Raw genomic sequence first — 26044 nt, forward strand, 5'->3', positions numbered from 1 at the left:
TTCCAGAATATTTTCATCACCCCAAAAGGAGATCCCGTCCTCATTAGCAATCACTCCCCATTCTTCTCCCCAACTTCCCTACCCCCAGCACCACTAATCTATTTTCTGTCTATGCATTTGCCTGTGCTGGACATTTCATACAAATGGAATCACACACAATGTGGCCTTTTGTGTCTGGCTTCCTTCACTCAGCGTAGAGTTTTCCAGGTTTATCCAGGTTGTTGTCTGTGTCAGTGCTTCATCCCTCTTTTACGGCTGAGTAATATTCTATTGTATGGATAGACCACATTGAGTTTACCCATTCATCCTTTGATGGACATTTGGGTTATTTCCACCTTTTGGTGATTGTGACTAGTGTTGCTATGAACGTGTGAACCGTGATTTGTTTGAGTACCTGTTTTCATTTATTTTGGGTATATACCAGGAGGGGAATTACTGGGTCATATGATCATTCTATGTTTAACTTATTGAAAAACCGCCAGACTTTTCCACAGTGGCTGCACTATTTTACATTTCCACCAGCAGTGCAGGTGGGATTTCTTCCAATTTCTTCATTTCCCCACCAAGACTCATTATTTTGGTTTTTTTTTATTATAGGCATCTACTGGTATCTCACTGCAGTTTTAATTTGCATTTCCCTAATGGCTTCTGATGGTGAGCATCTTTGCATGGACTTGTTGGCCATCTGTGTATCTTCTTTGGAGAGATGTCTGTTCACATCCTTTGCTTATTTTTGAATCTAGTTTTTTGTCTTGTTTCCCAGAAGCACTTTGCATCTCCCTCATTGAAGCACATGCAGTTTCCCAGCTGTCAGAGGCCCCCTGCTGGAGGCTGCTCCAGGACAGCAGAATGTCTGTTCAAGTGTCCACCAACACGTCCCCTTAGTGTCCAGGATTTTATCCAGCACATAGTAGGCTGTCAATAAATGCTTGCTGCATCCCTGAATGAATAAATTGACTTGTACTCCTGCTCTGGAATTCTTGCAAAGTGTTAAATATCAAACCTGAAAATGGTTTCACAGGTAACACATTCGTGATAGATCCAGAGTAAGAGTGAATGAGTCGACATACATGGCTTCCTGCAAGTAGGGCCCTGCCTTAATGCATTCAGGCCTGAAAGACAGCATAGTCATCACCTGGGCTTTACAGATGAGGAAGCTGAGGCACAGAGAGGTATGCTGACTCCCTAAGTCACACAGCTTAGCACAGGCAGGGTGGTATTCAAACCCAGCAGCCTGGCTCCAATCCACTGCTCTGTATGATTTCACAGACACACTAGTTTTGAATTTCCATGTCTCTTCTGATTTGGGGGGGGGTCTTTCTTTTTTAGGTTACAAATTTTTTGGGTCTTCTGGGAAGAGTTTAAAAATGCTGAGCTCTCAGCCAGTGCCTTATGAATAAAATGACTCTGGTGAGACCATGGAGGGGTGAACCTATAGCTCCAGGTAGCCTCCTTCTTTGCTGTGTAGCTTTGGGCAAGTCCCTTAACCTCTCTGGGCTTCCTCATCTGTAACAAAAATCAGTTCATTCATTCATTCATTCATTCTTTCATTCACCAGGTTTTGACACAACTCACCCAGCCTTTTTCCTCACTACCAAAGTTAGAATGAAATTTCCATGTTTTGCAGGTAGGAAAAGTCCCAAATTGGAGTAGCTGGGGCTCAGCGACTCATTTGGAACAAAGCCTCTGTTCTGTTCCAGGTGTTGGAGCTACACAGATGTGAGACAGTTGCCTTTATTCATTTGAAATGCATTGATGGGGAGCCCTCCCTATATCCGTTCCCAGGCTTTGGGGATCCAGTGGTGACTAAGGCAGGCCCAGCTTGCCCTTCTGGATGGGGCTCATGGCCTGGTGGGAAGGTGGAGACACACGCTAAACCAGACAAGTAAAGGGACAAGTTCAAAAATGGACAAAGGTCTTTACAGCACTGTCTTTCACCATTATTTGCTGGGGACTTGGGAGGGGGGTCACACATACCAAAACCTGGCCCTTCCTTTGGTGTCTGGGTGACTTTCTAGTTTGGGGGGTGCTTGGCTTCAATTTGAAAAGTTAACCCTGCAAGTGGGTGACACTCTGAGGGCGATTCCATCTGCCTTGACCAGGTGCCAAGCTGTCCCTTCCTTATTACAGTCCAGACAGGTATGGGTGGGGATGAGGGATTATGATTCCTGTTTACTGGGGAGAATGAGACCCTGACAGGGCCAACGACTTGTCCATATCACACAGTCTGACACTATAGGGAGTGGACTTTCCGCCCAGGGGCGAGGGTCTGGCCACCCCCGTGTGCTGGCAAGAATAATAGTAAAGATATTAATGGGTAGCATGTCCTGTGGTTTACTCTGAAAGGACATTTTAAAACTTGTTATTCTAAAAGCTGCTGGTGAGCCTGTGACCTAGTATTAGATACACTGATGCACATGTGGGCCTACTGAGGTTCACAAAAGAAAAACTGTGGCTGGAACCTGAGACAGATGGCATCACTGACTTGATCCTCAATGTCCTCGCCTGGAGATTGGGGGTTAGGGGCGTGCATGAAACGAGGCACTTGTCCAGTCCCCAGGTCTCTCCCAGGCACCAGGAGCGTCGTCTCATCTTTCCCGGAGATTGGGCACTGGGGGAGGGGCTTACATTTACATGCTTGGCTCCGCCCCCCTAGGGCACGCTTCAAGATATCGCGGCCAGGCGACCAAGAGGCAAAGCGAAGAGGTTCATAGCACCGAGAGAACTACAGCTCTGGCTTGTTGACTGACCTGCTAGGTAGGACCTGGCCTTAGAGTAATTTTCTAGAAGAAAGAAAGGGGGCTTAGAGAGGGGAGGTGACGTGTGGGAGAGAACAGTCACACAGCTGGGAAGTGGTTCCAGACTGGAGTTTTTTTTCTCAATTCTTCTGTCTTCTCCCGGGAATATTCTGGGTTCACCAGAGACAGAGATTCCTGTCCTCGAGGCCCGGGACCCCAGCATACATGGCACCAAAAATTGAAATGCATCCCATATAAACTATAAATCTGTTGTTAGATCACTGTTATAATTTTGCGTGCGAAATATGTGGGCAACTCATTTAACGTACGATGGGCTGAGAGTGCTCAGCCAGATTATTCGATTTTATTTGCATTTTCCCATTTTGGAACCATTAACCATTTTACCTTCTCCAGGTCTTAAAAATATTTCTGGGGCTCCTGCCGGAAGGCTACACGCCACTGGAGGACCGGGACAAGCCCTGGGCCCGCATCCTCCTGGGGGGGTTGTCTCATAGGGAGATCTCAGCCACCAGCACTGCAGTAGGTCCCACACTCCCCCCAGGTCCCTCCCTGCCTTTCCCCGGGATCTCATCACAGCCCCATCCCCTCCTGGGGGGAGGACCTCAAGAAGATTCTCCCTATTCGCTACCCCTCCGCCTTTCCATGCTTCCGGGGAACTCAGAACAGTCCCCTGACACCTGCTCTGGCCTAGTGCTGGGGCCCCACCCTCTTGGCCGAAACTCAGAGTGGTCCCCTTCCCTCGCCCGGCTCCCTTCCCTCCCACCCAGTTGGGGTTCAACACAGATTCCCCTTCGCCCGTCAGCTTTCCACCTTGCGGGGAACTCAGGGCAGCCCCCCGCCCCCGCCCACTAGCGGGGTGGGGAGGGCGCATCATAGACCCGCCCCCCGGTCCGTCGGTTCTCTCCCGTCTGATCACGCGGGCCCTCCAGGGTCACTGTCAAGCGTTTGAATTTTGTTCTCAGTATGAGGGGAAACACAGGGGTCAAAACGACCTCCCTTCCCTCCTCCTCTTCGGGCGTGTCATCCTACAATCCCCACTCCGGTACGCCCCACCCCTGGGGTCAGAACAGCCTTCCGGCCCCGCTTTCCGCCCCACGCCGCCGGGCCCACGCGGTACTTGCGGCGGCGCAGCGGCTCAGTGAGGCTGCGCGGTGCGGGGTCGTCCAGGTCCTCCGGCTGCAGGAAGTTGCGGTCTAGCACCTCCGCTGCCTCCTGCCAGTTGGAGAAGCAGGCGGGGCCCAGGCGCTGGATCTCGACGGTCGCGTCGCGAGTGAGTACGTCCCCACCCGGCTTGAGCACCACGACTGCCGGCAAGCTCTCCACGGAGAACTGGCGTCCGAGGTCCCTGCGAGGCGGGTGGGTCAATGACCCCAAGCTGGGGAGCCCCACATCCCTTCTCCTAGTACTTACTGAGTGCCCTCTGTGTGCACTGCCCGGGCGGGGCGCTGGGGACTCCCGGGGACAAGGACAGGCTGGATCACACTGGCCTCTGCGCTGTGCCTCCGGCACCCTAGATTTGCTCCCACCTCAGGGCCTCTGCCCTAGCCGTGCCCTCTGCCCGGCGCCTTTCCCTAGACCTATGCCTGTTAAGACCCAACCTCAAATCCAAACACTTCCTTTTCCCTGTGCTGTGCAGCGCCTCTTAGCATCTAACACATTGCATAGTTTATTTCTACTGTTTATTATTTCCTCCCGTAATAGAATGTATTAATAGCTTTGCTAGGGCATGGATTTCTGTCTCCATTCACTGGTGTCCAGTGCCTGAAACAGAGCAGGTCACAGAGTAGGTGCTCAGGAAATGTATGTGAGTGAATGAATGAATACTGTTAAATGCCATAAAGAAATATTAATCTGGGTGAGGGACTGGTGGACATGGAGGGCCTAAGGAGGTGGTGACCTTTGAGCTGAGAGCTGCAGGAGGAGGAGGGTGAGGATTGGGGTAAGGGTGTATCAGGCAGAGAGCACAGCCCATGCAAAGGACCTGAGGTGGGAGGGAGGTTGGCGTGCAGCCTGGATCACGTGGGCCCTCCAGGGTCCTGGTCAAGAGTTTGGATTTTGGGGCCGGCTGAGTGGCTTAGTTGGTTAAGAGCACGCCCAAGAGTGCGAGCTCTGAGCAACAGGGTTGCCGGTTTGATTCCCATATGGGCCAGTGACGCTGTGCACCTAGCTGAGTTGCTGCTGAGCCAACGACAGGTGGCAGGATGGCTCAGCTGGTGAGAGCACATGCTCCTAACAACAAGGCTTTTTGCCGATTTGAATGGTGGGTTATGGCCACCCGCAACTAATTGAACATAACATCTTTAGCTGAGCAGCGCCACTGGACTTGGAGCTGAGCTTGCTCCGCCCTCCACAACTAAGATTGAAGAACAACAACGTGGCTGTTCCTCTCCCCCAATTCTCCAATAAAATCTTAAAAAAAAAACAAAAAAAACTTTGGATTTTGTTCTCAGTATGTGGGGGATGCCAGTGAGAAACCATCCACAGCCCCAGGATACCCCTAAGGCCAGAAACAAACACAGTCATCATGGAGTAAAGGGGGCTGCCAGACTAGGCCCATCACCCGCAGTTCTTAATTTCCGCCCACTGGGTTCTTGGGTGGCCCTTTTCCAGGCCTCCACACAGAGAACACTTGGTACTTGCAAAATCCCACAGGAGTAGGTTGCCTGACTTAGCAAATAGAAGTACAGGACATCCAGTTAAATCCGAAAGCAAATATGGCAAAATGTTCACAATGGCCGTGGGTTTTCTTGTGTACTTCCAACTTTTTGGTATCTTTGAAATTTTTCATAATAAAAAGTGTGAAAGTCTTACTGCAGAAAAGGTGAAAGTTCTAAAATGGCCACAAATTAAACACCGCTTATTGGGCTGCTCATTGTAAAGTTTGAATCCAATCACCTCTCTCAGCTTCAGTGCCCTCCATGGCTCCCAGTTACTCTGAAGATCATATCCACGCTCGTTAAGGTGTCATATGGGGCACTGCTACACATGGTGCCTGCAGACTTCTCACCCCTGAAATTACTTGCGGTTCCCTGAATTGGCTGTTCTTTCTCTGACAGCCTCCGAGCCTTTGTGCTGTGCACTCTGCCTGGAAACCCTCCCCTTTCCTCATGCTTTACTCTCCCATTCTCCCTGTTCTTAGGGGCTTCTCTTTAAAGCCACTTCTTTGGTGAGCATCCCCTGACCCCCAATTTCAGCAAGGTCTCCCATGGCATCCTTCCTTTGTCCTCCGAAATACTACTGTAGTTTGCTATTACATAGTTAAGTCTTTGTTTCACTCTTGTCCCCCTACTATCTTGTAAGCTCCCCAGAGACAGGATGGATACGGGCATGTGCACCCTCCTGTGTATCCCCCAGTTCTCAGTACACGGACTGGCACACAGGAGCTGCTCATCAACTCTAGATGAAGCAGATGCATCAACAAAACTAATACTTCACTCTCAGCAGAAACAGCCCCTCCTCCAGGAAGTCCTCCCTCCCCTCCCCTCCCCCCTCACCTCCTTAGGTCATCCTCGAAGGGAAGGAAGAGCCACTTCTTGGGCATGTCCCTGAGGAATAAATCCTGCTGCTCCTCCGTGGGGTCCTGGGACACGTACACCAGGGCCAGCTGGGCTGCCCGAAGCACATAGAACTCATCTGTGAGCTGCACGAAGAAGTCTCTGAGGACAGGTGCGAAGGCCTGGCATTGTGGGCACAACCCGGCACCGAAGAACAGCAGTACCAGCCGGTTGTCCAGCCTGCGGCTGAGCTCCACCTCTGTGTCCAGCTCATCCTGGTCACTATTATTTTGGATCAGGACGTGGCCAGAGAACAGGGAGGCCATGGCACGGTGGCTGGGGGCTGGGGGCAGGGTGGAGGGACCTTGTGTGGCCTTGGGCCTGCTGGCTGGCTGCTGTCCCAGGATTAGGAACCCTAAGGAGGCCAGTTTAGGTCTTCACTAATCTGCTTAAACCACCTCCTGATTCTGATCTAATTCTTCAGGGGCTTCCTGTGTAGGGGGCAGCTGCAAATGCATTTAAAAAAAATGCACAGGATTGCAAAAGAAACCCGTCAGACTGATATATGATTGTGAAAATATTTTATTATGTGATGTAAAAATATACACTTTTTTGTGAACACATTAAGTAATCCTGATTCACGAGGGCTCTACTAATTACTGCAATTTCCAAGTTGAGATGAGTGTAAGTGGTGTTTTGAGGTGTCTGCCATGACCAGGATGTGATATGAAATTCTCTTTAATTTCCACGAATGACAAAGTCACAGGACTGGTTGATGCCTGCTTTGGCAGGATGTGAGAGGACATGCTACACTCCAATGAGAAGTTAATGAAAATAAAGATGAAGGGCCGGCCGAGCGGCTCAGTTGGTTAAGAGCTCGCTCGAGTTTGAGCTCTGAGCAACAGCGGTTCGATTCCCGACCCCCGACCCAAGCTGAGCAGCCACTGAGCTGCCAACAGGTGGCAGGATGGCTCAGCTAAAAAAAAAAAAGAAAAGAAAAAAGAAAAGAAAGATGATTTTTTTTCCCCTTGAATTCTGTCTGGGCAGCCCACCTTAAGATCCCGTGGTGTACAGGTTGAAAATCATGGCTACAGTATTTTGCAGCCCCCTTCCGTCAAGAGATGGAAACTAGTTACCCTCTCTTTGAATCCAGTTTGTGATTTGCTTGGACCAACAGATGTGGCAAAGGGCGTGAGATTATAGGATAAACTCTTATCTGGCTTCCCACTGTCACTTATTTGGAATATTGTCTCAAGATGCCGCAAGTAAGGAAGCCAGTGTAGCCCAGAGGTTGGCAAGCCTTTTCTGTAAAGGGCCAGGTAGTAAATATTTTGGATTTTGTAGGCCATGTGGTCTCCATTGCAACTTTAAATTCTGCCACTGTCATGCAAAGCAGCTCTAGAGAATATGTAAATGAATTTATATGTCTGGGTTCCAATAAAACACTATTTATGGATGCTGAAATTTGAACTTCATAGAATTTTCATGTGTCATGAAATATTAGTCTTTTGACTTTTTATAACCATTCAAAACAGTGAAAACCATTCTTAGCTCATGGTGAGCCAGATTTTGCCTGAGCCACGATTTGCAGACTCCTATTCTAATCTATTGGATGAGAGGCCACATGGAGAACTAGATGCCCCAGTCAACATCCAGCATCACCTGCCACACATATCATCCTCCAGCCCAGCCACCCACAGAAAGTCACAGAGTGACTGAGTTGGGTGAGACCAGCAGAGGAACTGACCGTTCAGGTAACCCACGGATCCTGAGAAATAGTTGATTGCTGTTGTATGAAGCCACTGAGTTTGGGGTAATTTGTTACACAGTAGTAGCTAACCAGAACACCTGGTCTGGAGGATTTTTCAGGGCTTATGGAAATGTGGGAGACTCTGAAAGGAACTTAGTACAGGTATTGGCTTTAAATTATAAAAAGAAAACCACAAACCCCTCATTACCAAGAGTTTAATTCACATTGCCAACGCTCCATGAATGGGTCCATTCCAGATGTGTCCCTGTTTCACTCCATTTAGAAACAATTTCCTGGACAGATTTTCCTCATTTTGCGAGAACTCTGGGAAATCCAGCCTGTTGTGAATTCAAGAGGTCACTGACAGCAAAATCACCCCAACAGTGGAGACCTCTTCTACAATGTTGATGAGGTACCGGGGTGCCAGGCTCATGTCCTCAGAAGCTCTACAAAGTCCATGCCATTTTATCCCATTTTACAGATGAAGCACAGAGCCTGGGAGAAGCTGACTCCTTTGGCCAAATCACCCAGTGAATGATGTGTGTCGGGCTGTCAGCCAACGCCAATCTGACTGAGGCTGTTATCTACCCCAGAATTTTCAAACTGCAGCACCCTTGCCATTTGGGGCCAGATCATTTTTTGTATGGAAGCTGTCTTGTACATTGTTTAGCAACACCCCTGGCCTCAATGCACTAGATGCTAGTAACATACTCTCCCCTTCCCCAGTTGTAACCATTAAAATGTCTTCAAATATTGTCAAGTGTCCCCAGTGGGCAGTAACTCTGATCTAACCTTTCATCCAGCTGTAGTGGGTTGAATGGTGGCCCCCAAAGAGATATGACCACATCCTAACCCACAGGACCTGTGACTATGACCTTATTTGGAAAAAGGGTCTTTGAAGATGTCATTAAATTAAGGATCTCAAGATAAGATCATTTTGGATTATCTAGATAGGTACTAAATTCAGTGACAACTGTCCTTCTAAGAGATAGAAGAGGAGAAAACACAGACACGCAAGGGGAAGGCCATGTGAAGACAGAGGCAGAGATTGGGGTGATGTGGCCACAAGCCAAGCACAACTGGAGACTGTAGAAACTGGAAAAGGCAGGAAGGATGCTCTCCTACAATAGAACATCCAGAGGGAATGCGGCTTGTGACACCTTGATTTTGGACTTCCGGACTCCAGAATTGTGAGAGAAAAAATTCCCGTTGTTTTAAGACACCTGGTTTGTGGTACTTTGTTATGGCAGCCCCAGGAAACTCATTTCCCTACTGTGGTGGGCACTTGACTGTGGCAGAGAAATTGCTCACTCCCATGTGGTGCTCATGTTCTACTTATAGTGAAATCCCCATGCTATGATATTTTGATATTTTATTTCAACGTATGCTTCATTTCTGTCCTGGAAAGTTTGAAGAACTACCTTTGCTGTGGGTCACCCCAGGAAAGGAGACACCCATCAGGCTGTGCCCCACACCTACTGTGTGCCTGGCCCCTTTATTCTCCAGATGAGAAGCCCTTTGTCTTCAACCTTTGTGCAGTGGGTGATCAAAAAATATTTGATGCATAGTGCCCTGGGAAGTGGGAGTTATCACCCAGAAAGCAAGCAAGAGGGAAGAGGTGACCTGCCAAAGGCCACCCAGCTGAAGAGGGGCAGAGCCTGATTTAGCCCTGCAGCCTGAGTTCTGTCTCCCTGTACAGGCCTCAGTTTTCCCTTCTGTGAAGTGGGGATAGGACTATTCCTTTATTGCTCATCCAGAATCAGTTGTGTGTGAAAATTAGTAAAGGGAAACCTCGCTAAAATGGAGTGGGGAGGCCATAAGGGGGCGCTCTCACACAGTGCCACTCGATTTCAATTACAGACCCCCCAAAAAAGATGTACATTGCATCTCTTACAAGAAATAGACTACCCTAGTAACTCAGCCAATGAGAAACTGTTATCTCCCTGAACTCTCACTTTTCTCTAGTGAGGGTTTTCTCAAAACAACTCTTCCCAACTTCTTTATTTCTCTATAAAATAATATTCCTTTCCTTTGTGGGACTTGCCTATGGCTTTTGCTATAGCTTGCTTGTCCCAAATTGCAGTTCTTTGCTATTCTCAAATAGACGAATTTTTTGCTGGTAAAATAGCTGTTTTATTTTTAATGTCATGTGTTTTGGAATTGGGAATTTTTCACATCTTAGGAAGTAACAGGGTGAAAGCTGCCATGTGTTGTGTGATGTCCCTCGGGGTGTGGGGGTGGCCCTTATGTAAAGGGATAAATAAGGGATAAAGAGGGATAAAAAGGGATAACTGATCACTGGAAACAGCCTGGGTCAGCACAGGGCAAGTGGTCCCTTCACTGAAGTGGTGACACCACCTTAGGTAAAAGTTGGGTTTCCAGAGCTTTTGGATTTCAAGATTGCAGACCCAGGACTCCTAAGAGTATGTCCAGGAGCTATGGGTAGCGTTGTAAGAGATAGTCACGTTTACTATTCAGTCCAGACTTTCAGTGTACTTGGTCAGATAAGGGGGAGAAGGAGAGGGGGAAAATGGGGAGAGAAAGAGGAGGGAAAGCTGGAGGGCAAGGGTGGGGAGAGAGAGAGACAGAGAGAGGAGAGAAGAGAGGAGTGGGGAGGGGAGGAGGAGGGATAGAGGGAGTAGAAGAGGAAGGAGGAGTGGGTGGAGGAAGAGAAGGAAGTAGGGGAAGGGGAACAAAGGGGGAAGTGCAGGAAAGGGGGAGGGGAGGAAGAAACAAGAAGAGGGGGGAGGAGTATGGAGAAAGAGAGGGAGGAAGCGGGGAAAGAGGGGGGAAATCAGGGCAAGGAGGAGTGGGAGGAGTAGTTTAGGGAGGAGGAAGGGAGGACAAGCTCTCAACCCACATTTATGAATGAATGAATTTCAACCCGGAGCTGTTGGGACAGCTCCAGTCCTCAGTTTCTTTACCTGCAAAATAGGAGTAATAATTGTAGTGTTACCTGGTAGGATAAGAGTCCAGCTATAGTTACTGGTCATTGCTGACTCCTGGCCAAGAAAGTAGTGGGCTAGTGGCTGGCTCTGGGCCTGTCCTCGGGATCTGCCTCCTCAGCCCCCATTCCACCCACCCTGGGCTGCCAGCAGGAACCAATGACAGCGTGGGGAATGAGTGCCTGCCCAGCCCTGTTCTCAAATGGTGCTGGAAGCAGGCCTGGGCCGCCTCCCAAGGAGAGTACTGGGAAGGTCGGCCAAGCAGGGCAGAAAACAAGTCGGGGTGGGGTGGGTAGGGGGGCAGAGGAGGAGGAGCTTGGAGGAAGGGATCCAAGGCAGAGGCCCTCCTGGGCACAGACCAGGCACAGCAGGGTTCAGGAGTCTGCAGAAACAGAGATCCCCTCCCCCAACGCCCCAACCCTGTAGGGCCCACCTGCTGGGGTTAGATTTGGGGTTTTCTGTCTTGATCTGATCATCCTTGCCTGCCTTCTGCCTGAGCTTCTGGGAGACTGCGAGGGAGCGTTCAAGATTGAGGGTCTGTGAGCGGCTCCAGGTCAGCCAGGGAACAGGGTGGTGTGCGCCAGGCCAGGGCTGGCCGCACCTGATCTGGAGTGGGGCTTCTGCGTCTCTGGGTGGGAATTTAGGACCTTGGGGTGCAAATAAAGAACTCCTGTGGGAGGGTGGGGATCTGGTGTGTGGAGTTTGTTCTCCCTGGCCTTCTGGGGTGTTACATTGAGACTTAATTGACAAGATTTTGGGATATGGATTTGGGATTAGATAGGTCCTTGAAATATCTTTCAAATTAAGGTGGAGTTTGGATTATGAATTTCTGGGATCCTAGGCTGTGAGTTTAGAACTCCCCGGGTCTCTGGAATGTAGGTTTAAGATCGAAGAGGCTTTGGGTTTGGATTTAGGACAAGCTGGGGAAAGAATCTAGTACAGGCTAGGCCCGAGTGTGAACTGCAATTTCCCAGTCCCCCGGGGTAGGAGTCCTGGTTGCCATCTAGGGCGTGACTGCCAGCACCAAGGAGCCACGCCTTTCGGCTGCGGGGTGCACGTGTTTCCTAAACGTTCGGCGTGGGGCGGGTGAAACTTCGTTGTCATGGAGACAGCGGCTGTCTAAACCGGACCGTTCTAGCCTCCGGGTCTCGTTAGCCGTAGTCTCTCTGGTCCAGGGGCCTTCTCTGTGGTCGTGGCCTCCAGAAGGGGGCGGGCCTCCGCTATGCGGCGGAAGGGCTCTGAGCCAGACTGGTCGGAAGAAGACCTTGGGGGTGGGCCTGCGCGGGCAGGTGGGGCGGGGCCTCGGGCGCTTGGTGGGCCTGAGGAAGGCCCGGAGGGTGGCAACAGGGCCAAAGCCTGAGGGCGGAGCGAGTGGCCTGGGATGGAACCTGGGGCTGGGAATGCAGTCTGGGCGGATTCTAGCTCAGAGTGGGCGTGGCGTGTGTTTATGGGCGGGGCCCAATGAGTGGCGGGGTGGTACTGGAGGGACCTGTAGGAAAACCCTGGACTTGTGGCTGGACAGGCCTGGGGACAGGAAGAGTGATGGATCCTGGAACTGAGGACAGCAACTAGGTTATGGCATGGGGACGGGGTCTGGTGGAGTGACTGGAAAGGGCCTGGGTTTGTGGTGGGAACAAGGTGGATCCCAGGCTTGGGGGCCAAGTCGTGAGGGTGGAGTTTGGGTCCGGTATCCCACACCTAGGTCAAGACATGGAACAAGGCTTGACAGTGACTGACAGGGTAGAAGAGATGTGTATGGAGGCGTGGCCTATACTAATGATTGGCGGAGAAGCGTGTGCCGGGCTTGGAGCAAGGAGGCCTGTACTCAGCATACGATGGGGCGGAGCCCTGGTTCAGGGGCGGAATATAGCCGAGGTGTGGCCAATCCCAGGCAGGCATGGGGGCGGGGTATGGTTTGGAACAGGTGGGTCTGAATAGGGGGCGGCTCCAAGTGGGCGGCCGAGACTCGCCCGTGGGGGCGGAGCTCATCTAGAGGGTTGAACTGGCCCTGGGGGCGGGGCCGGAGGGGACCGAGGACTCAGGGCTCTCCACCTCCTCAGGATGCGGGCTCCGGGTGCGGGCTCGGCCTCCGTAGCCTCTCTGGTGCTGCTGTGGCTGCTGGGGCTGCCGTGGACCTGGAGCGCAGCGGCGGCCCTCGGTGTGTACGTGGGCGGCGGCGGCTGGCGTTTCCTGCGCATCGTCTGCAAGACCGCGAGGCGGGACCTCTTGTGAGTACAGCCCGGGCCTGGCCGGGGCAGTGCGCCCTGGGGGCGAACACAATAGCGGCGGCGTGCGGGACCCTGAGGGCCTTGAGGAGAGGGTTTGGAGACTGGGGCGGGGCTTGGGTGAGGGCGGGGCTACAAGCTGGACCTAGGCCTGGGCCTGAAAGAGTGACGGGTTGGGGGATTAGGAGAGGACCTACAGAGGACGGCTTGAGGGTCTCTGCGGGGAGATGAGTTAGGTTTCAGTGTTCTTGAGGCTGTGGCAACAGGGAGCTGGAGGGCAACTTGGGGGTCTGTGAGGAGTTGGTAGAGAACGGGCTGATTATGAGGCCATGGGTGTTTGGTTTTATCTGTGGGGGCTTGGTGACTGTGGAAGGCCTCTGTGGGCTCTTCAGGGATTCTGGTAGGTCCCTAGGAGTGTACAGGGTTGACCGAGTGTTCTCTGGGGGCTGCCCAGACACTTTGGGTCTATTTAGGGCTTTTGGGGGGGATGAAAGGGCCTCTTGGGGCGTCTGTAAAAGACTTTTAAGGTCTTTGAAGGGTGGGTGCCTCTTCAGGGCCATTTACAAGTTTTTCTGTGACCCGGGGCTCTTTGAGAGTTTGGGGTCTGTGTGGGATTTTGGAGGTTGTTCAGGGTCTTTGGAGAGGTTGCTATGTATTCCAAAACTTATTTGGTGGTCTCTGGAGACTGGGATCTCTGGGAGGGGATTCTGGTGTCGTTTCCAGGCCTCTTGGAAGGTCTCTGGGAGTGTCTCTGAGGGGTTTGCCCAAAGGAGCTGTTGGGGGTCCTCCTGGGGATGAAATAGGTATTGCTGCCGTCCCCATAGGAGTAAATCTCAGTAGTAGCCCCCCTTTGGGGGAGTATGTGAGCACCTGCTGTGGGTCCGTCAGGCTTGGTGCCTTTGTGGGTACCCTCTCCTCTTGGGGACAGGGTGGATTAACCCATTGTAAGGGGAAAGAAACAAGTTCTATGAGCATCAAGGATGGTGTGGAGCTGGGAAAAGTTCCAGTGCAAATTGACTGGTTCTGACCTGCTAGAACCTGTCCTTTCCTCTTCATGCTCTGGCCCATGCCCCTGCAGATTTGACTGTTCACAAATCCTCCACAACCCCTATTCTCTGCAGGAGAAAGACTCAGCTTCCAGAGGTCCTGCTGCCCTATCCCCTGCCCACTCACCTCTCCCCATAGGTTCACCTGGCCCTCAAATCATCTTGCTTTGGCAGACTAAGGCTGCTCCATCTGCCTGGAACACACTGGGTCTCCTGCCTGGTGCCACTTTATGATATTGCCTCTCTGAGGGGACACTTGGCTGAATTTTCCTGCTCAACACCCTCCCATGGTTCCTTGTTGCCCTTAGAATCTAGACCACACAAGGTTCTTGACCATGTCCCCAACTTCCTCTCTTTTGTCACTCTTCCAGCAACATTGCCCTCCTTGATGTTTCTAAACATGCTCAGCTTTGTTTCAGCCCCAGGGCCTTTGCACTTGATGTTTCCTCTGCCCAGACCCAGATCACTCTCCCTGTTCATTATTTTCATCATGCCATGGCCTAAATGTCACGTTATCATAGAGCCCTTCCCTGACACTGCATCTCTATAGACACCCTCCTCCCGCCCCTTCCTTGTTGCTTTCAGGCAGAGCAGCCAACATTTACAGAGGGCTCCCTTCATGCCAGGTGCTATGCTAAACATGACTCCTTCAAACCCTCCCAACAATCCCGTGAAGTGGGTAGGTACTCTGTTGTCCTCATCTTACAGATAAGCAGACTGAGGTACAACATGGTTTAGTCACTTGCCCAAAATAACACAGATGGCAAGTTCAGGGGGACAAGATTTACACCCAGGCAGAGTGGTTCCAAAGCTTGACTTGTAACACTAGCAGCATTTATCATTTGTAATTGTCTGATGAGTCTGCTTTCTTGCCTTTTAATCCTTGGACCTCTCTCCCCCTACTAGACTGGGGCCCTGTGGGGGCCCAGATGGAGACTGTGTTGGCCGTTGTGTCACTGTGGCCCTGGCCTCCACTCAGGTTTGCACTCAGCAGGAGCATGGTTGGCAGTCCCTCCCTACCTCCTTGGGCTTGCCCAGGCCCCAGCTCTGCCCCATGGAGCTGGGGGTATTCGTGCTCTGCCCTGTCTCCCCTTGGGACAGGGCAGAAGCGGGGTCAACTCCAAGTGTTTGACACAGGGCTTGACACACTTTTCTGTAGGAGGCGGCCTTGCAGATGGCCCTACCTCCTGGTCTTCATGCCCTTACCTGATCCCTTCCCTTTGAGAGTGGGCAGGACCTAGTAACTCACTTCTAATAAATAGAACACAGCAGAAGTGACAGGATATTACTTCTGAGATTAGGTAATAAAAAGAACTGTGGCTCCCATCTTGGGTGCCTTCTCTTGGGTCACTCCCTCTGGGAGAAACTGGCTGCCTCACATCATGGAGAGGCCCAAATAAATGAACTTGAATGTGAATTCTCTACTAGTGAAACCTTGAGATGACCACAGCCTCAGCTGACACCTTGATTGTAGCCTCACAAGAGACCCCGAACCAGAACCACCCCCACTAAGCTGCTCCCAGATTCCTGACCTACAGGAACTATGAGATAATAAACGTTTCCAGTGGTAATTTGGGGGCTAATTTGTTATGCAGTAGTAGCTAACTAATGTAGCTTGTATAGCCCTCCCTGTGTATCAGGCCTTATTCTAATGCTCTCGCAGCCCTGTGAGAAGGAATGTTTATGGACCCCATTTTATAGGTTGGTGAACCAAGGCACAGAGAGGTGAGGTCATTTGCCCAGGAACACACAGCCAGGAAAGGGGCAGGGCTTCAGAGTCTGTGTTCTTAGCCTCTTTGCTGTGCTAGGGTGGTGGTGGGGCCTGCATTTGGACCCTGGGTTCAGAAAATATTTAAGCACCCTGCCCCAGTTCTCCCAACTTGTGCTGTAATTGTGGGATGAAATCTGACCACATTTAACCTTGTTGATTTCTTCCTGCCCCAGGAGGGGGTTAGAGGAGCAGAGGGGCTAGAAAGCCCGAGAAGTGGAGACTGGCCTCTTTGTCCCCAGGGTGGGGATGGCTTGGGCTGCTGCCCAGGCATGTGGATGGAGCTGAGCACTGGCGTCCACTGCCTGCCTGTGTGGCTATGCTTCAGAGAGCCTGGGGACTTAGGCAGGATGGACAGGCGACAAGCTATGAGGGTTGTGCCCCTGCACTGAGTGCTCACGTAACCGGAATGTAACCAGCTGCAGCCTCAGTTCCTTTTTCTTGCTGTGTCATCTGTGGATGGGGAAGCCTACTTGCAGGGGCTGCTTCCTGTGGTTCCCAACCTTGCTGATGGCCCTCTCCCCATGGCTGTGACACTAGTACCCCCATGGGCTTCTTAGGGTGCTTTATCAGGGAAGCTCTAAGGACAGCTGAGCACACAGTAGGCACTCAGATGTGTTGGTTCCGATTGCCATCAGCTGGCAATGGGTGTCTTGGTGGCTACGTGAACTGGTGGTTAGGAGCTTGGTGGCTGGAGGCAGCATGTCTAGTTGTGGACTTTATTTGGCCTGTGGACCATTGCTCTTTGCATCCCAGTTCCTTCATCCGTAAGAATAGTCCTTATGCAATGCCTCTCCTTCAAGAAGCGTGAATTGAGCACCTGTTGTGTGCACCATGGGCACTTGGCCTGCCTTTGTGGCCACCCTGAAGAGGAGCAGCGGGATTCTGCCAGGGGACCTTGTTCTGGGTTGTTTTGTCCCTGACTGTCTGTGTGACCCTGGGCATGCTAGTGGGTTGTTGGAAAAGTCAAGACGTATTTTTTCATTGCAAAAATGTGTCATGACTTTTCCTACAACCCAATAATTTATTTCTCTGAGCTTGCAGCTCATCCATCATCTGGCAAATGGGGATCTCAGGACACTACTTAGCATATAGTAGGTACTCAAGAAACGCAGAGGCTGTTCATCTTAGCTACTCTATTTATTAGTTATGGTAAATGGATGAGCCATGGGGATCTGACCAGGCAGGTGGATGTATAAACAGCTAACTTTTAATATTCTATGTCTTTACTTATTTTTTGTTATAGTTAATACAAAATACATGGTACAAAATTCAATTGTTCTAGAGGGGTGTGCAGGGAAAATTGCCCTCACTTCACTGCCCCAGCCCTGTAATTTCTCTCCTCAGTGTCTCTTTCCTAAGATATGGCTACGGAAATCTGTACAAACCTCATTTTGTTCTCTGTGCCTAGAATGTGCACATTCTCCATCCTGTTCCTCACCTGGTGCCATCTTCTTTCCACTTTCACTTATAATTTTTACTTTTATATATGTCACACAAGTTTCAGGATGAAAGACTCTAAGCCCACTACCTCAAGCAGCAAATGCCTGCCCACACCCTCTGCCCGCATTTTCCCTTCCCTGCTGGGAATGACTCGCGCCTTTTGTGTGAATCTGACCCAGTCTGGCCCCATTTGGGGGAATCTGTGCTGCGATGGGAGATCAGTGGGCACATTGCAAGGGCCAACCCCCTGGAATATTTTTTTTGGGGGGAGCAGCGAGGATGCTGGGAGGAGCCCAGTGAATAGGCAGGCATTTGGGGCTATGCATAGTTTATTGTGCTGGTGGGTAGCATGTGTTTGTGCGGGGGTTCAGCAGGGTCACAAGGGCGATACAACCCTGGTTCTTTCCCAGGAGCAGCTGAAGGGGCTTCCAGGGGCCACAGGGTAAGCAGTGTGACCCAAGCAGGAAGTTTCATAAAAGTCATCAGAACCCTGACCGCTTTTTTTAAAAACTGCAGATGCCAGCAGGCCTGTACATCCTCTCCTGTAACATCCACCTGCCCACCGAGGACCTCATCTCCACCCATCTCCCTCTTACCCGATTCCTGCCACAATGACCTCTGCTCTGGTTCTCAAATGTGCCTCATTTTCCATGGCCACTCCCACCCCCGGGGTCTTTGCACTGGTTGTGCACCCCAACTTTACCCATGGTTACTCCTTGCCTTGCTCAGACATCACCTGCCTGCCTGTCTCCAGGGCCACTCCCACCCCTGCCCCTGTCCACATCACTGTGACTGCATCACTGGTCAGGGCCTTGTCACCAGCTAGCACTTCCCTCATGCTCGTTCATGTATGAGGAGAGAGTCCTCTTCCCTGGGAGAACTGTGAGCCCCTGAGGGTCAGATCTGGTCATGTCTGAGCTGAAAACAGTGCCTAACACACAACAGATGCTGGTATACATCGGCTGCCTGCGTAAACGAAGGAGGGAACGAATGAATGAATGTCAGTGCTGAGGTCTGTTGTGGACATGTTGAGTCCAGGGATATAAGGAAGCCATTGCAGGGAATCAAGGAGACACGGGGGAGACAGCAGGGGTGCAAAGGATGGATTTGATAATAAATTTGACGCTAAAGCTGGTGGGACATGATGGCCAGATGAGGCCTAAGTAGGGGCAGAGTCCAGACGCCGCCGCCTATATTGGTTAGGGGAGAGCAAGCTGCTATAACAGTCCAGCCCCCACTCGCAGTGGTTTAACCCAGCTCAAGGTTACCTCTTACAGCCAGAGACTGTGGGTGGTGGGGCAGGGAGCCATATAAAGCCAGGGGAACCACTTGTTTCTTGAGCTGCTGCACTAAGAGATTCTGGATTTCTTGGTTCTGTGATCTGAAGCAATTTTTGTTTACTTAAAACAACAAAACAGTTCATTTCTTAATCATCTGACAGCCCGGCGTCTTTGGTGGCTGCTTACCTCCACGTGATCATTGAGCAACGTGGCCACTTCCGTTGGGGGTCCTGCTCCCTCCTGGTATCCAGTAGCAGGTGGGGAAGGGGGAGTGAGACACACCTGCTTCAAATGCTCATCACACTGCATCTCCTGTATCTCTGTAACAGGTCTTCTAGCTTCACCTGGGGCAGATGCCTCCTCTACTCTGGTCACCTGTGCCTAGTGCCATCAAGTGACTTGAGGGTGGAGCAGCTGCCCAGCTCAGGGCTGGACCCTGGACCCTGGACCCTGGGCCCTGGTTGGGGCAGGTGGAGCATAAAGGGTCGAAGCTGGAGGTGGTGGGGTTCAGCATGGGGCACTTGGGATGATGTCCCAGGGGGAGAAACGAAGATAGGACTAGGCGCCGGCTCCCTCAGGGTCACCGACCAAGCTGGATGGAGGAAGACAGGGGACTCTGATTTGTACTGCATGGCCTGGTCAGTTTTGAGAATCCATCTCTGGGCTGGTTGGTAAATGGCCTTTAGTCCCCCGAGAGACCCACCAACCAAAGGGTCATCCTTGAACCCTCACCAACCTCGAGGGTGCAGAGACCTTTTTCTCTGCTTTCTCCAGATGGGGACACTGAGGCTTGGGGTGGAGGGTCATCCTGGGGCTGGGCCTGGTGCCCAGTGACACCATCCCCTCTGTCCCCCCTCCCAGCGGCCTCTCTGTGCTGATCCGCGTGCGCCTGGAGCTGTGGTGGCACCAGCGCGCCCACCACACCATCCCGCGGATCTTCCAGGTGGTGGCCCGGCAGCAGCCTGACCGCCTTGCCCTGGTGGATGCAGGCAGTGGCGCGTGCTGGACCTTTGCGCAGCTGGATGCCTACTCCAATGCCGTGGCCAACGTCTTCCACCAGCTGGGCCTCGCGCCAGGCGACGTGGTGGCCATCTTCCTGGAGGGCCGACCCGAGTTCGTGGGGCTGTGGCTAGGCCTGGCCAAGGTGGGCGTGGAGGCTGCGCTACTCAATGTCAACCTGCGGCGTGAGCCCTTGGCCTTCTGCCTGGGTACCTCGGGCGCCAAGGCCCTCATCTTCGGAGGGGAGCTGGCAGCAGGTGAGACCGGGTGCTTGCATCATCTCGGGCAGGGGCCTGGGGCTGCCTGGGGCAGGCAGATTGTGCATCCCAGGCCTTGGGCAGGGCCTGCCCATTCTTGACCGCGACATGTCTGTTTGGGGCTGTAGCGGTGGCTGAGGTGAGCGGACAGCTGGGGAAGAGTCTGCTCAAGTTCTGCTCTGGAGACCTGAGTCCGGAGGGTGTCTGTCTGGACACCCAGCTCCTAGACCCAATGCTGAAAGAGGCATCCACGGCCCCACTGGCCCAGTCCCCTGGCAAAGGCATGGACGGTGAGTCTAGGGTAGGGGCCCCCCTCCCCCTAATGCCCATCTTGTCCCCTCATTCCACCCGCCCAGCACCCAGTTCCCAACACCCGCATCTCCCACAGATCGACTCTTCTACATCTATACGTCGGGGACCACGGGGCTGCCCAAGGCTGCCATTGTCGTGCACAGCAGGTAAGGGGCCCATGAGCATTGCCCCCAGCCCGGAGAGTAACTCCAGACTTTCTCTACAGCCTGACCCCCAAACCCTAGCTCCTGTTGGGGTCTGTGGGCATCTTGATCCCAATCCCATAAAACCTAAGGTGCACCCCAGGACGCAGTGGTGGCCTGTGCCTGTGCTCTGGGCCCCTCGTTGCCCCACCTCTTCCCCACATGCAGCCCATCAGCAGAGCCTGTGCCCTCAATTTGTCCACTTTTTCCACATCCCCCCACTGCCCTTGGATCTGCCCCAACCCCTCCTCGGCCTCGTGCTGCCCCCACTCCTGTACCTGAATGGCTCTCCTCCCCTCAGCAGCCACAGGAGTGTTTAAAATCCTAAATCATACCTCCCCTGTGCCAAACCTCCCTGTACCTTCTTTGACCCTCAAAATAAAATCCCCATTTGTTTTGTGTGGTCCTGCCACTTCTCTGATGTCGTTTTCTTCCTCTCCATCCCTTGCTTACTCCCTTCTTGGGCCCTCACATTTCCTCAGACTGGCCAGGCTCCTTCTGGCCTCGGGCCTTTCCTCGTACTATGCCCACCACCTGGGAACCCTTCCCTACCTTGCCTCCTCAGCTCCTTCTGGTCAGGTCTCAGCTCAAGTGTCACTTCCCTACAAAGGATCCCCCACGCTCCCTGGCTGTGTCACTTTCAGCCTCTCTGTCCCCCTATTGTATTCCTCAGGGCACCCAGCATCATGGAGAGTTTCTGTATTTGCTGCATGTGCCTCTCCCACCAGCCCCTTGCGAGCTGGGCTGGCTTGGCCTGGGTCCCTGCTGTGTCCCCAGTTCCCTCACTCCCATACCCTGGGGGAACGTAGTCCCAGCCCCTGCCCTCCCTACCCCTACAGGTACTATCGCATAGCAGCCTTTGGCCACCATGCCTACAGCATGCGGGGGGCAGATGTACTCTATGACTGCCTGCCCCTATACCACTCAGCAGGTATGAAGAGGAGGCTTGGGCAGGGCTGGGTGGGGCTGAGGACTTGGGACCCCTCACCGAGCCTGTCCTCTGTAGGGAACATCATGGGCGTGGGGCAGTGTCTTATCTACGGGCTGACGGTTGTCCTCCGCAAGAAGTTCTCAGCCAGCCGCTTCTGGGATGACTGCGTCAAGTACAACTGCACGGTCAGGCCCCACCCCCATCTGTGGGTCCACCATTATGGCACTGCCTGCTCCCCCACCTCCTCTTCAGGGTCCCTGCATGGGGACAGAAGGATGGCCAGTGTTTCTTGAGCACATGCTCTATATCCAGCTCAGGGCTAAACCGTCCATGTGTAAATTCACTGGCTCCTCATAACCATTTCGAAGTGGGCAAAGACATCATGCCCATTTTGCAGATGGGGAAACTGAGGCTTGTAATGCAGCTGGGATTGGGCCCAGGTTGCCTGAGCTCCCTAAGTCACTGCCTCCCTGGGCCCGGGTCTTCCCTGCAGGTGGCTGCATGGAAATGAGACCTGTGGGTATAATCACTGCCCTGGGCTGTTTAAGGCCACAGGCGTGGGGGCTTCCAGGTGGGGTGAGCATGAGGCAGAGGAGGAGGACATCTGCTGTCCTGGAGAGCAGGCGGGCTAAGACATGTCCCTTCCTCTCCTTTCCCCTCTTTGGTGAGAAGAACTCTGGCCAAGGATTTTAGTGCTGTTGTGGGGGTGGAAATACAGGTGCTAGCCCATTCCTCCAGGAGGAAGGGGGAAGGTTGGGAGAGAATGGGATGTGCCAAGGGACTGGCAAATTGGCAGGTGCCACCCTACCTTGGTCAGGTGGGGCCCAGAGAGGTTCAGCCACTTGCCCAGGTCACACAGCTGGGTAGGGCAGGGGCTCTGTGCAGGGCATTCTGGAGTACCCCTTGGGGCAATGACTGTGCTGTGCTCTGCTTTTGAGGATTTACGTTCTGCTTGGAGAAGTCTTGGGGAAAATGGCTAATCTGAATCTTGGAATACAGAGTCTGGTTTTTAAAATTTAATTATTGAGAGTTGCAAATACATACAAATGTGGACAGAAAAGTTGGGGGATTCCCAAGTACCCGTCACTGGCCCCAGGGGCCATCAGTCATTCTGTCCTGCCCCCTTCACCCCCACCCACATTCCTCTTTCTGTATTGTTGTGAAGCCACCAGACAGCAGTGTGCTTTTTGCATAGATGTTTCAGGAAAATCTCTGAAAGATGAGGACTATTTTTTTTTAACTGAGCTGAAATTCACATAAATAAAATTAACCATTTTAAAGTGAACAATTCAGTGACATCTAGTACATTCACAGTGTGGTGTAACCATTACCTCTATTTAGTTCCAGAACCATTCCATCCGAAAAGAAACCCCTTCCCCATTAGCAGTCATTCCACATCCCCCTCTGCCAGCCCCTGGCAACCACCAATCTGCTTTCTGTCTCTGTGGATTTGCCTGTTCTGGACATTTCCTGTAATTGGAATCATACTGTGTGTCTGTTTGTGTTTGGTGAGGACCGTTTTTAAAACAAAGATTTAAAAGCAGGGTCTCAAAGAGATATTTGTACACCCATGTCCATAGCATCATTATTCACAATAATTAAAATATGGAAGCAACCCAAGTATCTGTCACCAGATGAATGGAAGAGCAAAATGTTTCCCCATCCATACAATGGAATATTATTCTGCTATAAAAAGGAAGGAAATTCTGACACATGGTACAATGTGGGTGAACCTTGATCACATTATGATAAGTGAATAAGCCAGATACAAAGGAACAAATACTGTGTGATCCCACTTATATGAGGTCCCTACAGTAGTCAGATTCATTGAGACAGAAAGTATAATGGTGGGTGCCAGGGGCTGGGGGAGGGAGATGGGGAGTTAGTGTTTAATGGAGACAGAGTTTCCGTTTGGAAAGATGAGAATTTGGACGGTGGGATGATTGTTCAACAATGTGAATGTACTCAATGCCACTGAACTGTTCACTTAAAAATGGTTAAGTGAACATGGTTAAGACAAAGTGCCTTTGTCTCTCCACACCCACTCAGACGTATACCCTGGGTGTACAAACACACCCTGACACTGCAGTTGTAGCTGGGGGTCCAAGGTTGATGATCACCTCCTAGCTCCTGTCCAGGTGCCCCCTGCATAGGGCACCAATGAGCAGATGACTCCATGGGCAACTGGGGCTGGGTCTGCTGTGACGTCAGGGAGGCAGCGTTGAGCATGTGCCTGACAGTGGCCCCATTCCGGAAGCATCACTTTGGGCAGCCTGGTCTCAGCTGGCCGGGCTCTGGGGGACAGTGTGGGACAGCAGAGAGCACATGGGCTCTGGGCTGAGGTTGCCTTGTGGGGCATCAGCACTGTGGTTTGCCTTCCTGCCTTGTATGGGGCGCATGAGGTGTCCCCAGGAAGCAGTGTGGGAACAGAGACCGCAGAGGGGAGTGGGGGGACCCAGATGGATCCACTCGCATAGAAGGCGCGTCCAGTTCCCCTGAGAGGACTGAGCTGTTTCCCCAGTTATCATCCTTAGGGTCCATTTTGTTATAGCACTCAAGGTGTGGGGAGGTGTCCTGGGGTGTTGAGCTCTCCTCCGGCTCTCGTGGCCACTCACGGAGTATTCCCCCTCTGCCAGGTGGTCCAGTACATCGGGGAGATCTGCCGCTACCTGCTGAAGCAGCCAGTGCGAGAGGCAGAGGGGCGGCATCACGTGCGCCTGGCTGTGGGCAACGGGCTGCGGCCAGCCATCTGGGAGGAGTTCACCAAGCGCTTCCACGTAGGCCAGATTGGCGAGTTCTACGGTGCTACTGAGTGCAACTGCAGCATCGCCAACATGGACGGGAAGGTGGGCACAGGGGGGCGCCAGGCATGATTTGGGGTATAAGGATCTCTGTGGCCCCGGTGTCCACAGGAGGGGGTGTATGGGTGGGGGAGGGGAAATCTCCTAGGACTCCTCTCCGCCAAAGGCACACGGGGGACCCTCCTCCAGCGCGCAGTTAGTTATGTGACTGTCGCCCCTGAGTTCAAGTCCTTGGTGTGGCTATGTGCCCGGGGCACGTGCCTCAGCCATTCTGCGCCTCAGTTTCCACCTGGGGAGGTGGCAGGGAGAGCAGAGCTCAGAGTCACTTAAGGTGGAGGTGGGGTGCTGATCACCTCCTATTGGGCAAGTCCCTCAGGCTCCTTGGGCCTCAGTTTCCTCTTCTGTAAAAAACCAACAGCTTATTGGGTGTGTTCTGCGTATCCAACATCATGAGCTCAGTGCAGCGCCCCCACCTCCACTGGCAGCTCTGTGGGAACAGATGAGGTCTGTTGGTGCCCCCACGTGGCTCCAGGGTCACTCCAGGTACCCACTTCTTGCCAGTGTAAAGGATTTCATAGACCAGGAAGTGGCGATGGAGGGGGTTTGGGTTCTGGGGGGGGCATCACTCTACTTAATACCCCTATTTTTCAGATCACCCAAGGTCATTAGCTGGAATGACACTGGGAATGCTCTTTCAGGCACTGGGACAGATGAGGCAAGGTGTCGGGGGAGGACACTGTGTCACCCCAGGGCTCCTTGCTTACTCAGTTTGCCTTATCCCAGGTCGGCTCCTGTGGCTTCAACAGCCGCATTCTGCCCCATGTGTACCCCATCCGGCTGGTGAAGGTCAATGAGGACACCATGGAACTACTGCGGGATGCCCAGGGTCTCTGTATCCCATGCCAGTTCGGTGAGCAGGGGCCCCACCTAGTCCTCTGGGAGCTGGGGCCCCCACCCCTTGTCACCCAGTGCAGCCTGAGTATGGGTGGCCTTCTCCCCAGGGGAGCCCGGCCTCCTCGTGGGCCAGATCAACCAGCAGGACCCACTGCGTCGCTTCGATGGCTACATCAGCGAGAGTGCCACCAGCAAGAAGATTGCCCACAGTGTCTTCCACAAGGGCGACAGCGCCTACCTCTCAGGTATGCACACTCTGGGGGCTGGCTGTGGGGATGGTGGCTTCCCTCTCACCTGCTCCTCCCTCCTCTGCCAGGTGACGTGCTGGTGATGGATGAACTGGGCTACATGTACTTCCGGGACCGCAGTGGGGACACCTTCCGCTGGCGTGGGGAGAACGTCTCCACCACTGAGGTGGAGGGTGTGCTGAGCCGCCTGCTGGGCCAGACAGATGTAGCTGTGTACGGGGTGGCTGTACCAGGCAAGCTGGACCTTCAGAGGTGGTTCTAGGGTACAAGCAGCCCCTGGGGAGCCCAGTCAGGAGGAGCTTGGGGGTACAGGTGCCCTTGGACAACTGTCCAAGTTCAAGTGCACAACCTGGACAACTGCACACAACAGCCTGGTGGGAGCCACTGGATCTAGAATCACCCCTTATGTGTGTTTTAAGCCTGTTTCCTTATCCAGAACAATGGGATTATTAAAAGGGACTCTGGCCCAGAGTTGCAGGAGTGCAGTAGGAGCTCAATAAAATGTTTGCTGCTTGGGCGAGTGTTAGCCCAGGTGGAAGGGACTGGAGACCAGAGATCAGGGGCCAATGTTTGAGGGCATATCTCGTCCCATGGTGGGGTGAGGGATGGTGTTCTCAACCAAGCGTCCTGTCTACTCCTGTCTCTAGGAGTAGAAGGCAAAGCAGGTATGGCAGCCATCGCGGACCCCCATGGCCAGCTGAGTCCCAATG

General features: G+C 52.6%; 2 protein-coding genes across 2 annotated transcripts in view; one reads left to right on the top strand and one right to left on the bottom strand.

The window, feature by feature from the left end:
* Positions 1-1720: 1720 nt before the first annotated feature.
* On the bottom strand, positions 1721-7107 carry NXNL1 (nucleoredoxin like 1). Its single transcript, XM_019641991.1, has 2 exons — positions 6254-7107; positions 1721-4104 (listed from the first exon to the last, which is right to left on the bottom strand). Exons 1-2 carry the CDS (start codon positions 6577-6579, stop codon positions 3780-3782), a joined length of 651 nt encoding a protein of 216 aa, XP_019497536.1. The 5' UTR covers positions 6580-7107; the 3' UTR covers positions 1721-3779.
* A 4143-nt stretch (positions 7108-11250) lies between these two features.
* Positions 11251-26044, top strand: part of SLC27A1 (solute carrier family 27 member 1) — a 16839-nt gene continuing 2045 nt past the window's right edge. The window contains exons 1-12 of the mRNA XM_019641839.1: positions 11251-11501; positions 13009-13176; positions 19572-19966; positions 20095-20256; positions 20355-20424; positions 21300-21391; positions 21467-21576; positions 24028-24237; positions 24976-25102; positions 25194-25331; positions 25403-25567; positions 25982-26037. Coding sequence (XP_019497384.1) covers positions 13010-13176; positions 19572-19966; positions 20095-20256; positions 20355-20424; positions 21300-21391; positions 21467-21576; positions 24028-24237; positions 24976-25102; positions 25194-25331; positions 25403-25567; positions 25982-26037 — 1692 coding nt within the window. The 5' untranslated portion in view covers positions 11251-11501; position 13009. The remainder of the gene's footprint in view (positions 11502-13008; positions 13177-19571; positions 19967-20094; positions 20257-20354; positions 20425-21299; positions 21392-21466; positions 21577-24027; positions 24238-24975; positions 25103-25193; positions 25332-25402; positions 25568-25981; positions 26038-26044) is intronic.

This window comes from Hipposideros armiger, unplaced genomic scaffold (assembly GCF_001890085.2).
Source record: "Hipposideros armiger isolate ML-2016 unplaced genomic scaffold, ASM189008v1 scaffold_64, whole genome shotgun sequence".
Lineage (NCBI taxonomy): Eukaryota > Metazoa > Chordata > Mammalia > Chiroptera > Hipposideridae > Hipposideros > Hipposideros armiger.